The sequence below is a fragment of the Euwallacea similis genome, chromosome 4, assembly GCF_039881205.1.
Source record: "Euwallacea similis isolate ESF13 chromosome 4, ESF131.1, whole genome shotgun sequence".
NCBI classification, from domain to species: Eukaryota; Metazoa; Arthropoda; class Insecta; order Coleoptera; family Curculionidae; genus Euwallacea; species Euwallacea similis.
In genome coordinates this window covers 2,663,499-2,676,274 of record NC_089612.1, presented here as the reverse complement: position 1 = coordinate 2,676,274, position 12,776 = coordinate 2,663,499, and the positions used below count along the sequence as shown (strand labels likewise).

The 12,776-nt window shown below is 41.0% G+C and overlaps 3 protein-coding genes across 4 annotated transcripts; 1 reads left to right on the top strand and 2 right to left on the bottom strand.

Annotated features, from left to right (window-relative positions):
- Positions 1–257: 257 nt before the first annotated feature.
- On the top strand, positions 258–2,182 carry PIG-K (Phosphatidylinositol glycan anchor biosynthesis class K). Its single transcript, XM_066389600.1, has 6 exons — positions 258–436; positions 483–761; positions 809–1,017; positions 1,067–1,184; positions 1,236–1,346; positions 1,397–2,182. The coding sequence occupies exons 1-6, from the start codon at positions 356–358 to the stop codon at positions 1,643–1,645; spliced, it is 1,047 nt and encodes a 348-aa protein (XP_066245697.1). The 5' UTR covers positions 258–355; the 3' UTR covers positions 1,646–2,182.
- Positions 1,917–5,288, bottom strand: Stt3B (catalytic subunit 3B of the oligosaccharyltransferase complex). The gene is made up of 10 exons (XM_066389598.1): positions 5,045–5,288; positions 4,772–4,990; positions 4,434–4,677; positions 4,182–4,380; positions 3,676–4,026; positions 3,417–3,619; positions 2,721–3,364; positions 2,529–2,654; positions 2,385–2,469; positions 1,917–2,325 (listed from the first exon to the last, which is right to left on the bottom strand). Exons 1-10 carry the CDS (start codon positions 5,215–5,217, stop codon positions 2,245–2,247), a joined length of 2,325 nt encoding a protein of 774 aa, XP_066245695.1. The 5' UTR covers positions 5,218–5,288; the 3' UTR covers positions 1,917–2,244.
- Positions 5,289–5,682: 394 nt separating this feature from the next.
- On the bottom strand, positions 5,683–12,751 carry raptor (regulatory associated protein of MTOR complex 1). Of its 2 annotated transcripts, none has more exons than XM_066389159.1 (4): positions 12,620–12,751; positions 11,830–12,233; positions 9,990–11,282; positions 5,683–9,315 (listed from the first exon to the last, which is right to left on the bottom strand). In XM_066389159.1, exons 2-4 carry the CDS (start codon positions 12,186–12,188, stop codon positions 7,155–7,157), a joined length of 3,813 nt encoding a protein of 1,270 aa, XP_066245256.1. In that variant the 5' UTR covers positions 12,189–12,233; positions 12,620–12,751; the 3' UTR covers positions 5,683–7,154. The 2 variants fall into 2 exon arrangements, with proteins under 2 accessions (XP_066245256.1, XP_066245257.1); XM_066389160.1 differs by having other exon boundaries at positions 11,830–12,240; positions 12,620–12,737.
- Positions 12,752–12,776: the final 25 nt, after the last annotated feature.

The window sequence follows — 12,776 nt, the reverse complement described above, 5'->3', positions numbered from 1 at the left end:
CATAACTTGACCTAAAATATTTTTTTCAAAAAGCTCTGACGTCACTCAGATGCCGCTTCGAATTTTTGAATATTCAAATTGAAAATATCTGTATCCCAGGGGAGAATAATATATCTATAAAACTGATTTTAAAGTATCACAGAGAACAGATAAAGCAAGAAATAATCGACAAAGCTCTTTCAGTAAAATTACTTTTTAGAACATTAGTAGTAATCCTACTGACATCACCAGTTTTTGAAGTCTACTAATTCATCTTTCACTTTATGACATTATCCGGTAACCTAACTCGCAAATCTAACCTCAAATTAATCTATTTGTTTACTTCTATGTTAAACCAACAAAGTTTTCATAAAAAATGAATTTCCCCCTAATAAAACTCACATTTTTCTCTTTTTGCTACATAATACTAAACATATCAAGTGCCCTAACCACTCAGGTAAGCCTATGTTGTTTAAAAAATCGCAATAACACTTCAAGTTCAGTTGGGCCCCACCTTTGCCGAAAAAGGTCACACCAACAACTGGGCAGTTCTAGTGGACACCAGCCGCTTCTGGTTTAACTATAGACACGTCGCCAATGTCCTTTCAATATACCGCAGCGTTAAACGCTTGGGTATTCCAGACAGTCAAATTATTTTAATGATTGCTGATGACATGGCTTGTAACCCACGAAATCCGCGCCCTGCCACTGTATTTAACAACGCCAATCAACATATTAACGTCTATGGGGACGATGTTGAGGTGGATTATAGGGGGTATGAGGTATGTGTTGTTTTCTGAATGAAATATATGAGGTTGTCGTTAATTAGGTTACAGTGGAAAATTTCGTGAGATTGCTCACTGGAAGGCTGCCCCCCGGCACTCCTAGATCGAAGCAGCTGCTTTCAGATGAGGGGAGCAATGTTTTGATTTATTTGACTGGGCATGGTGGGGATGGGTTTTTGAAGTTTCAGGATTCTGAAGAAATTACTAGTCAGGAGATGGCTGATGCCTTGGAACAAATGTGGCAGAAGCAAAGGTGGCTTTGTAGTCTTCTTATTCTTTATTTTAATGATGATTTTTTATAGGTATCATGAGGTTTTCTTTATGATTGACACTTGCCAAGCGGCTTCAATGTATGAAAGGTTTTATTCACCAAATATTTTAGCTGTTGGTAGTTCTATGGTTGGGGAGGATTCCTTGTCTGTAAGTGTAAATTTTGAGCACTTGAAGTTGGAATAATGGACAATATTTTAGCACCACGTAGATCCAGCAATTGGGGTATATATTATTGACAGATACACATACTATGCCCTGGAATTTTTGGAAAATGTCAGTCCAGAAAGCAACAGATCTATGGGCGAATTTGTATGTTTAAAAAAAATTGTTTTCTATTTAATGACAATGATTTTATACAGCTTAAAGTTTGTCCGAAAAGTGCGTGCATATCAACCGTCGGAGTGCGCACAGACCTCTTTTCAAGAGACCCCAAAGCAGTGCCGATAACTGACTTTTTTGGGTCTATAAGACCAGTGAAATTACTAGAAACTGTTGCAAGATTTGAGGATGTTAAAATGAAGGTGAGAACTGTTGATAGGACTGCTGAGGTTAAGCCAAAAAAGTATAGATATGTGCCACCGTTACTGACCTTTAGTAATAATTTGTGAAGCTGATGCTAAGAGTAGTTATTTAATAGTGTTTTTTTTTTGTTAATGAGTGCGCATTATGCCCCACCCCCACTCAGTTGTGCGTTGAAACCACAGGTATATCATATGGCTCAAGAAAGGAGCATTTGGAATAATTGATGATTTGAAAGCCATAAAGCTCTTTCGCCATAGCGAGGAACGTATTTTTCAACAATCCTTAACAATCGTGAATTAACTCCCACTTATATCTACATCACTGGCATGAACGTAATCAATAAAACGTCAAAGGAAATTAAACCAGTGCAAAAATCTTTTATTTCTCGACAATAAACCTATCACATTGTGACGTTGCCTAAAACGAAAACACTAAATTACAATAACACCAAAACGGCCACTCCGCCCTTACATTCTGGGAACATAAAGACAGAGTACAGTTTATATGCAACAAAATTAACATTAAAACCCTTTTCACATATTTAAGAAATCAGTACGACATTTATGATTTAAATTACGAAAAGGTCTGTGGACGCCCCAATATGCGCTCCACAAATCAATGACAAAAAGAAAGACAAATTATATGTGTATTATTATTGTACTCTTTGCTCGCAACTTTGGGCATGTTATTGCGCCTTTGCAGACGGCTTCTTGCCTTTCACTATAACCGGTTTGTTTTTGATGGTTCCTTTCTTGCGTTTGGCACTCTAAAGATTAAAAGAAAATTTAAAAACACATTTTTTTCTAGAGTATATATTTCATGTACCTTCTTAGAAACCGAACTGCTAGTTTTGACCACTCTATTGGCGACTGGGATACGTGGTCTATTGAATTCGTCCGGTTTTTTAACCCTAGAAAAAATTATAATTTTATACAGCCCAAACATTTCCATAATTACATTAATGCTTACCTGTATATCCTCACTAGCCAATGCTCGCTGGTATAGGCTTCTTCCAAATAAGTCAAATGAATATCTTTATTGCCAATAACCGCATTTCTAGTACGGTCGAAACCTGAGGGAGAGCGGTAATCCAAACTAAAGAATGAATGCAAAATATCTAAGTAATAAATAAGTTTTTAATATGGGTTTTTTGAGGTATACCGCAATTCTCCAAAGTTGTAATAGCTGAGCTTGTACATCAAGCAATTTAGTAGTACTGGGGAGCCGTCGGCGTCGATTCTGAATTCTCCTTGTTCCGTGAAATAGTCGCTCTCCCTGATGTCCTTGGGATGTTCGCCTTCGGCAATTCGCACCATCCACAGAAACTTATTAATGTCGTCCCCGGAATATCCAATCACTCCGCCGAAAATTACCAAAACATAATCCACATCCAGTGCAGTCATAATTTCATAGGCTGCACTTTCGTTCGAGGACATGGCCTTACCCACCAGGGCTATATGACTGTTGTTCCAAGTATTGTTATCCACTAAAGTGGTTCTGTTCGCCATCCCCGCTATCTGATACCCATAATCCCACCAGCTCATCACGCGGGCATCATCAGCAGTGTTCTGAGATAGCCAAAAATAAGCCTCTCTGAAATCGTCCAAAATCTGCCTGCTCCCGTCGCTGCCATAGCTAGCCAACACAATACTGGGACTGGAATAGGCGTTGCTGGTAACCCAAGTGCAATGCACTGCGAACAACATAAGGAGAAGCACAAAGAGAATGGCGGCCATGCTGCGAATGTTGGGCCCAACTGGGTCCTGGTCCTTGGCCTCATGTTTGATCTTTGGAGTTTTACCTGCCTGAAATGTAATCATCAAATATCTCAGTTATGTAATTAAAGATGTTAATTACTTTATCATATAATCGCTTGCCACTCTGAGAAATTTCCTCCTCTTCACTCTCTCCAGCTGCCCCATTATCCTCTTCTCTAAGATACATTTCCAAAATTATCGAAAAAGCAATACCACTGAGCATGCACACCACTGGAGTGAGGGTGAGCATCAGCCGTACCATTACACCAGCGAAATATACTGCACTCAAAGCATACAGGATCACTACAAAAATTCCCAAAGTGAAACCTTGTAATCACAATCACCATAAGAAAAATTACCAAAAACTCTCTCGTCATTGACGTGTTTAATGCAGTACCACAGCCCTGCGGGGAAAGTGGGAATCAACACGTGGAGATCGAAGAAAAACGAGAACCAGGTGGTCGGCTGATGTTCTGACACTGAGGCAATAATAGGGATGTGGATTTTTGCATAGCCAGTGTCCCACAGGGAGTAGAATCTTCCGCTCCAGGGAGCGATGTAGCCGGCGTAGGTAAGCCCCACCACTGTACCGAAAACGAGGCCTGCGGCCACCAAGCCGCCCCAGATCACCAGCGATTTGAACTCAGATTTGGTCATCATTGATTGGAGGTATTTCAGCACCGCCACCGCAAAGAGGAGAGCAAATACTCCTTGATATAGAAAATACAGAATTAATAAAGTTTAGAGAATGCAAAAGAAGACCCTGTAGAAGGTCAAAACTATGCTCCTGCTAAAATTACCAGTACTTGATAATTTGATATTTATAATAATTATGTATATGTAGTATATGTCTATGTATATATACCTGCAGCAGCCATATGCTCACTAGTCCTAATAGGCTGGAATCCAACAAATGGCACCTGCATTGACATAACCAGCCCCAAAATATAAAATGTTGTATAACTGGTAAATAACCTGTTTGAGTAGCGCCCCATGAGCAGTAGTACAAACACATGAAGAGGTATTAAGTTGATGATAAAAACATAACCTCCCCATGCAGAAACCTGCAAATTTTTAAATGGGCCTATTTTCTCCTTTACTTTTAATTGTTAATTACCATATAGAAATATGAGAGTGAAGCAGCAACTGCCCAGAAAACAGACCCTGTTTTCACAGACTTGATCCATAGGAAGTAGGTGAATTGCAGAGCAAAAATAGCAATTCCTTCATTGTCATAAGAACCAGCCACTGATCGACTTATGTACCCAGGCACTATTGCTATGAAACAGGCTGCAAAAAGCCCAGCTCCAGAGGACCACAACTCTCTTGTTAGCAAATAAGTGGAGATGGCAGTTAGGCCACTAAAAATATGTAATGGTAGTGTAGATGTTTACCTTACATCATTAAAGATAACAGGTGCTTATCTCAACAAGTGCTTGGCATGACAAAATTTACCTGAAAATTGGGGCCAAAAACACACAAACATCCCTAATATGTACATTAATATGCAGCAAATGCAAAAGATAGTGTATGCTCCCTGAAGTAATCATCAATCCAGGGTACACAGTACCCCCTACTATACGTCCCAAGGGGTACCAAGCCCTTTCATCGAACCAGTTAAGAAAATTGTAGAAACCATGCTTTACCATATAAGCAGTTGCCCGATAGTTAAACCTGAAACAGCACGTTTCTAATCGTTAATTTTTGAATAAAAATCAGGGCTCTTACCAGGGGTCAAATTCGTGGATGATACTCTCGAACCGTATGACGGCGAATAGCCGTGAAGCGAAGCCGGCGACCCATGCTAAAAGCAGCACTAGGCATATAATGAGACTGTTAACTGCGACATTTTTATTATTTATCTTGGAAGCAGCCCCTTTTTTCAGACCGGCTTGAGGCATTTTTGACAAGGGGCGCAAACATGACACGCACACAAGAAGAGGTTACGAAGATAGAGAAGAGCGAGAGAGATAACAGTTCGGACAGTCGGCCGATTCTGATTGGTTCGCTATTTGAAGGGTGACAACATGGCCGTTTCGCTTTGATATGTCGAAACCGTGGATTTCATAAAATTCTGATTTCGACACACGAAATCGTGTTCATATAGCATATTTCGAGATCTTATTACACTACTTGACCGTATAAATCATGTAAATTTATCGAGGGTCGATTGTGCGGTCCCTAGCAGAAACTGTTTTATCGAGCACTACATGTAACCGAAATATCGATACAGCACATTCCTATGCATGTATGCAAGCTTAAGGCTAATTATATTTAAGTTCTGGTAACTTTAGCGAGACGATATTTTTCACAGGAATTAAATTCAATATCAAGTATTTATTTATTCCTATAACTTAATTATTTATTAATCATTATACACTACTTTTTATGAACATCGTTTACATTATCCTCTAATTATATACAATACAGAATTCGTCGATTTACACACTAAATATTCACAATAAATCTGATACCTATATAGGGTGATGGAAATTTTGGTGCTCACTATAGGTATCTCCAGAGGAACGGCAGTTGCGAGGTCGGTTAAATTAATATAAATTGCACGTTTTAATGCATATTAAGAATCCACCTTGAAACTATATTTATCTGTTACATTTTTTTAATTTCGAACAAACTTGGGTTACTGACATTTCTTATAATCTTGTAACGTAAATTCCAATATCAATGTGCAAAATTTGGACGAATGAGCTATCTGTCAATGTCACGTGAAGCGCCATTATAAGAAACGTCAGTAGCACAAGTTTCATTAAAATTGAATTGATAATTTCCACGAAAAAATTACTTTTTGAACCGGCATGTTTTCACTGATTTCCAGATACCTCACACTTTTAGAGATTCCAATGACAGGCGCCAGGAGTTTCACCACCCTGTATATATGTATATAAAAATCCAGTAAATAAGTATTCAAACATTAAACCTTTATCCGCAGATTCAGTATTGCCCTTGAAATGGATATTATCACCTTTTTTTCTAGAAAAGTACATGAGAAAGCTTGGAAGAAACGCTCTTTACTTAGTAGTGTGTCACAGCACATTTTACGGGCCGATACGTCACAGTCCTGGCAACTTTGCCAAGCTGATAATGTGACATGGAAACGTTTAAATAGAAGTAGAATGTGTATTGGCCAATTTTGTGGTTTCCATGGAAATTACCTTTCATGTAAAGCTGCTTTAGTGAGCCGGTGGCTAAATAAGTAACTTTAGCAGGCGCTCAGTTTCGACAGAAGCGGATAGCAACAAACCAATGGCGGTAAGTCATTACTTCCAGGTCATCAAAAACTTGAGATTTTCAGTAAACGTAGCGAAATATCAATAATTTGGCCCTAAAGGAGGTGAAAGAAGTTTCGTTCTCATCAGATGTTCGCCATAAGTATTGTTATCACACCACATTACGATAATTGGCGTTATTATCCCGATAGTACTACAGGGCGATTGGTTACATTTCACTATCCTTCAGTATTCTGGGACGAGTTCTGTCGTCGTCGGGAGTATACCGAATACATTTGGCGAATAGGTTGAACACAACTTGAATATGTCGCCAATTGTTGCTCTGATGGTCGTAAACGACTCGACCTTTGTCCGGACACACTCGACATACGCCCAAAAACGACTACGAACCGGCCCCTGGTCGATTTTTTTGCACGTTGATCCAGAATGAACCATGTTACAACGAACCTATCGATTTCTATTGCGATGAAGTCCAACCCATAACATAGGCAGGTCCGTAACAAAGGCAGTGCTGCGCATCAAAGGCTGCCCAAAAGGAGGTTCCGGAAGGAGCCTCCTGAGCCTGCGCCCTAGGGCTGCGGCTCGCAACGTCACCGACGCGTCTGCGAATCTAAACTGTACACGTTGACGCAACAGTCCGCTGTTCCAGCCGCCAGTGCTACTTTATGAGGATGAAAGTTCAGGCAGTTCACCGGTCCGATTTTCTGTCCCATAAAACCTTCATAAAATTTGATTGTATTCAATGAGTTACCGTTGAGACTGAAGATGCTAATGAATTGATTTGCCGAACCGCAGGCGTAGGTGTTGGCGCTCTGGTGTATGGACATGCAGGACATTCCTAAATTTTTCGGTACTGCAATGTTAGTGTGTAGGGAGTCGTTTTTGCGGATGTCATAGAGTTTTACGTCTCCTTCAGAGCTGCCACTTATCACTAAATTGTCTTTGAGCTGTACTGCGAGTACTGTACCGCTGTGCTCCATCCACACTTTCACACGAGAGTCCTGCGGACTGCACCTACGGTCAAAAAGCCGCACTGAACCGTCAGAGCAGCCCGCTACTGCGTAACCCATTTTATGACCGGGCAGTCTTGGCGGCTCCTCCGGAGGAGACTTACGCCTTGGATAAACTAAAGGAGACACATCTAAAGTTGGTCCAGAAAACGAAGAATCCAAGCAGGTCACTGAAGCATCAGTCCCCGTGGGAACATCCACAGCCTTGAGCTCCTTATGCAAGTCCCAAAACCTTAAAATTCGGGTATCACCGGTAGTGATGAGAGTTTGCGTCCATTGCTCCCACGTCACAATAACTCCGGTTTGGCGCGACTTTAAGTTGCCGAAAGCCTGCCAGCTAGAGACTAAAGAGGGCTCTCGCGTGCCCATGTTAGGGCGCCACACTCTAACGCTCCCATCATCTGCAGCAACTAAAAGTAAACTCAAATCATGTCCGTTCACCCACTCCAAATCAGTGATTCTGGAACTGCGTCCTTTAATCGCGGATTTTTGTTGTAGGACTGTGGTTTTAGCACCGGTGCCCCACTCCCATATTGCAAAAGAATCGCTGCCCGCCACTGCAATTTGTTGGTTAAAAGGGTGAAGCTGTAGTAAAGTTGGTGGTAATGCTGTCCGCGTATGAAATACCACGTTTTCGATTTTTGAAGTAATTACCCGTTTTTGCTCTTCCAGGGCTTCCGCCCTGATATTTGTGTTGCGAATCCTCCTCCACTCCCTTTCGTAGTACTTCGTACTCTCTGGATCCTCCTCTTCCTCGTGTTTATTTACAAACTTTTTGCCAGACCATGAGACAAAGTTGGTGGTAACTAGGGGTTTCCTTAAATGGTCAATGGCAGCACTTTCATCTATGGAACCCTTTTTTCTCCTCGTTCTATTGCAACTCACTGCCGATTTGGACAATTTGGTTTGGAAATCCCCGCTCTGATACATCGGTGGAGGGCTCTCCCCCCCCGAAAGGTACGTAGCTCTATTGGGACTAGGAGGCAGGCTCATACTAGAATTCCTACTATCCATAATTTCTCTCTGCTCTTTCACTAACAATCTAATATGTCCAGTAACAGTCTGACACATCTGAGCCACCTCAGGATAAGGATCGGTCTCCAATTGACACAAAGCCACCCACACTTTCATATAAACTGACCCATAACCCAGTCCGGGCAAAGTTCCCAAACTCCCCCCATAATTGTTGCCTCCAATCCCACTGGTGGGGCTCGCCATATTGTTGATGGTAGGACTAGAGGGTACCCGTTTGAACCCCCCACTATCCTGGCCCAATCTATCCCTACTAGTAATTCTCGGTAAGGTATTACTCTCGCTTTGTCCCTCTTTTGAAGCCACCGCTGCAAATGCTACGTCAAAAGCCAACAAGAGCCACTGCAAAGCTCCCACTAATTCCCTCCTAACCAATGGGCTAGCTTCATTGGCTGCATGGTTTACCAGCGTCATTCCCACTGCGTGGTCAATATTGTTGGCGTGCTCGGACCGCCTGGACACAGCGTTAATGAACGTTCCCAATGCGTATACAGCTGCTGCTCTCACTTCAGGGCACGGGTCTACAAGTAAGGTGTACAGTTTTTCGTGCGCTGTATCTCGTACGCCGGTCCATCTCGCACTTTCGTAGTGATCCCACAGTTTACCCAAACAAATAGCCACCCAGCGACGTAGGTGCGGGCTCGGGTCATTTAGCTGCTCCAAGCAGACGCTCACTAAGGAACCTTGTAATGCAGCCTCTTGGCCGTCCCTGAAATCAAGTAAAGTATTTATAGCGAGTTGTGTGATAGTTTATTGTGAATCATGTACATTTTCTATAGTTTAATAAGGAATTGGGTACTTACAAATCTGTAGTTTACACCACAAAAGGAGCTTAGAATGATTGTGTGGGACTGCAGGAAAGGTTTGAAAGAAATACTTAAGTATATGACCGGGACTTGTGAGGAACACCATGAATGATATAAGCATATAAATAGCATAAATATAACAATTCCCTTAATATATAGTTTTTATTTTCTCAAAAATTGCTGTGTAAAAAATGTTGCAATCTACTTAAATCCTTTGTAATATTTAGGTTTACTGAAAGACCTGTGCTAGTGTTCCCACTGTCCACATGCACAGTGAGGTCACTCAGTCCACTGCCTAATAAAAATGGGATGTTGCCTTTATTACTTTATGACTCTATTAAACCAACCAAATAAGTTGCTTATTAAAAATACCTTGAAAATATTTAGAAAATCGCGGTTTTTATTTGATCTTCTGTGGAATGTGTATGGAAAAATTAATTTACAGTGTAATGAAAATATGAAAATTCTAATTTTTAGCTAACAAATATGGAACGTGAAAATTTTCAAAAACATCTCAAAAGTACTCCAGAATTGCATATTTTTCCCCATCCTTGTATAAACCATTGGTATCACCTACCTGTAATCAGTTACCAGACTCGACAAAACAAACGTGGCCTGAGTGCGCGTTTCCGAAGACATCGTCGCATCCTGCAGAATGGATAGGAAATACTTGTGTCCCTGCTCCCGAATCAGATCAGCTTGACACGTGTTATCCACGGCAAGAATCTTGGCCCAGATGTACACCAACAGTGGCCTTAATTCTTTAGCGAAGCTCTGGAGCAGTTTCAGCACGTAAGGGAAGATTCCCACGGACAGGGCCAAATTGACCGCCCACGGCCCCAGATCAAGAAACTTGCCCAATAGCTCGAGGGCGCGCGTTCTATGCACTTGACTCAAGAGTACTTGCAACACTATTGGCAGCTGTTCGGGCGGTTTGCGCTCCTCCGAACCCAGACGCAACCACACTTGAAAGGCCGTGAGTTGTTCTTCGAAAAATGGCAGATTTTTGAACTGTGAGGTGCCTTTGAGAATTCCAGGCAATTGCCCTAAACATAGATCCAGTACTGAGTCCCAGGCATCCCACATGGGATGTTGGAAAGTGGGTGGTAAGGCTGGGGAAGAGATTGGTGTGCAGTCGTACGACTTCATGATTCTCTCAGCTAGTAGAAAATTACGAAATAAACTGGCGACTAACAAATCTTGCCTAAAGAGTTTTTGAAACAAATCTCTGGGTAAAGTATTCCATGCAATGGTATCAGTAATTGCAGTGAAAATCCAATTTAACTCTCCAAACATCGACTTTCGATCCGTAATATTTCCAGGCACATTGTCAATCATATCTACAGTCACTTTAGGAATTAACTTTGCCGTAGGTTGTAAAACGCACCACCGCAAGGCGATTTTGATTGGTGTAGTCAGGCAAGCAGTGAACAAATCAGCGGGTAAATCCGGATTCATGGGCAAGCACTGATCGGCCGAGCAGGCAGCCAATTGTATACACTCTTTGAAAGACGGCGGTCCATTGGCCGAGGGACTTGAACGCGCGGACGCGTTAGCACCGATTGTCTGTTGATATTCTGCTTCATGTTGTGCTGCGAATGTTTTAAAGGACTTAACTATAATACCCGCGTTGGGACAATCGTACACATAGATTGAGGGCGCCCCCATCCAGGATTGCAAATCATAGATGCTCAAGGGAATGTACTGGGTATAGGTCCGGTTGAAAACCCAAATTTCTCCATTGCTGGTGGGTTTAGGTACTCCATGGCCATTGTAATGGAAAAGCACCCTTTCTTCCTTGGCATTACGTCTCAGTGAAGTGCAGAGCTTTTTCACTTCGTCAGCCGTTGGATCCAAAGATAACTTGTATCTATAAAAAACATAGGTAAAATAATGCTTTTTTTTATGTCAGGTGATCAGAATAACACCCACAAAACAATTTAAAACAGTTGGTTAACATGGCTTCATATACCTCCAGTACTACAAATACAACTCAAATCAGTCTCTCAGATGATCAGCACCAATCTGGATGAGGATTCTGGTTTCAAAAGTCTATGAAAAATTTTAATGTTTCCCTCTGTACAAGTAAACCATTGTTAAATAGTATATCTTATATAGTGATTGCTCTTATACATATAAGGTACCTTATTTAAGGTTGTTCATACCTTGTAATATTACATTGAAATCATTCTATCTCGACAAACTATCTCTGAACATTTTAATAAGACTCCACTATGTCACAATATTTCTAATTAACTATGTGTTAAAATAATGTCACAGAAGTATAGCCTTCAGGCTATCTACATCTGGGATATGTCTTTTGTGTTTGGTTAAATTGCTAGTTCTTTTTTATTTTTCTAGATAAACCTCCAGAGTGAAAATTCCCTTGCATCCATGTTTATAAATGTGATAATTACCTTGCTCTAGGCTGCCAACGTTCATACTGCGTCAACAGTGCCTGTCCTACAGTCTCCAAAGCTTTGGATCCTGACATCGACAAGGGATCTATCCAACATTCCAGCCTAGCACAAGGCTGGGTCTTAACAATGTCGGGTGGATCAACCCCCACGTTCAGACACAAAACCAGGGCGACACTCACAGTCTTCATTCGCTCCTTCATACGCCACATTTGTGTTTTCCAGGCAATTCCTTCGATCTTCTCAGTATGACGCTCTTCACAAAAGGCCAGGAATAAGTCCTTATCACTGAGCTGCAGCCTTTCCAGCTCTTCTATGAGGTAGTGGTCACTCCATGCTTCTAAGGCTAGTTCATCCATGGTGAGGGCTTCTTTATAGTTTCATTGCAAGCTGGGCGTTATGGTCTGAAAGCTGACATGATAGATTAAGTTGATAAAAGTGGTGATCCAAGTCATGGATCATTAATATTTTTTATTTGAATTAGTGAAGTAAATTTGGGAGAAACACTTCTTTCAAATTTCTAAATATCAATGAGTCAAAATATGGGTCTTTTTGTGCTATTTTTGTTGCATTACTTTAGCTTCAAATATGCCATTAAAATTAACATATTATAGCACTCACACTTAACGTAATTAAAACAAAATTATCCGGCCCCTGGCAGATACAAATCCTATTGAAAATACCTTTAAAAGCATGCTTTGAGTGCTTTGAAAAACATCAGTATCAACCCCTGATAAACCATAATTGAAATGAGAACAAATCAATACAGGCAGGAACAAATGCAACTTACCAAAAGAGTTCGAGAAAGCTTGAATTAAAACGCAAAATTTTCGACAAATTACACATTTTTTTTGGTTATCTCAATCTGTTCGCTGCTTGCTCATTTCGTGCTGAAACTTTGACTTTGAGCATCCCATGAATTTTGAGCGATGACTTCTTTGAGCATG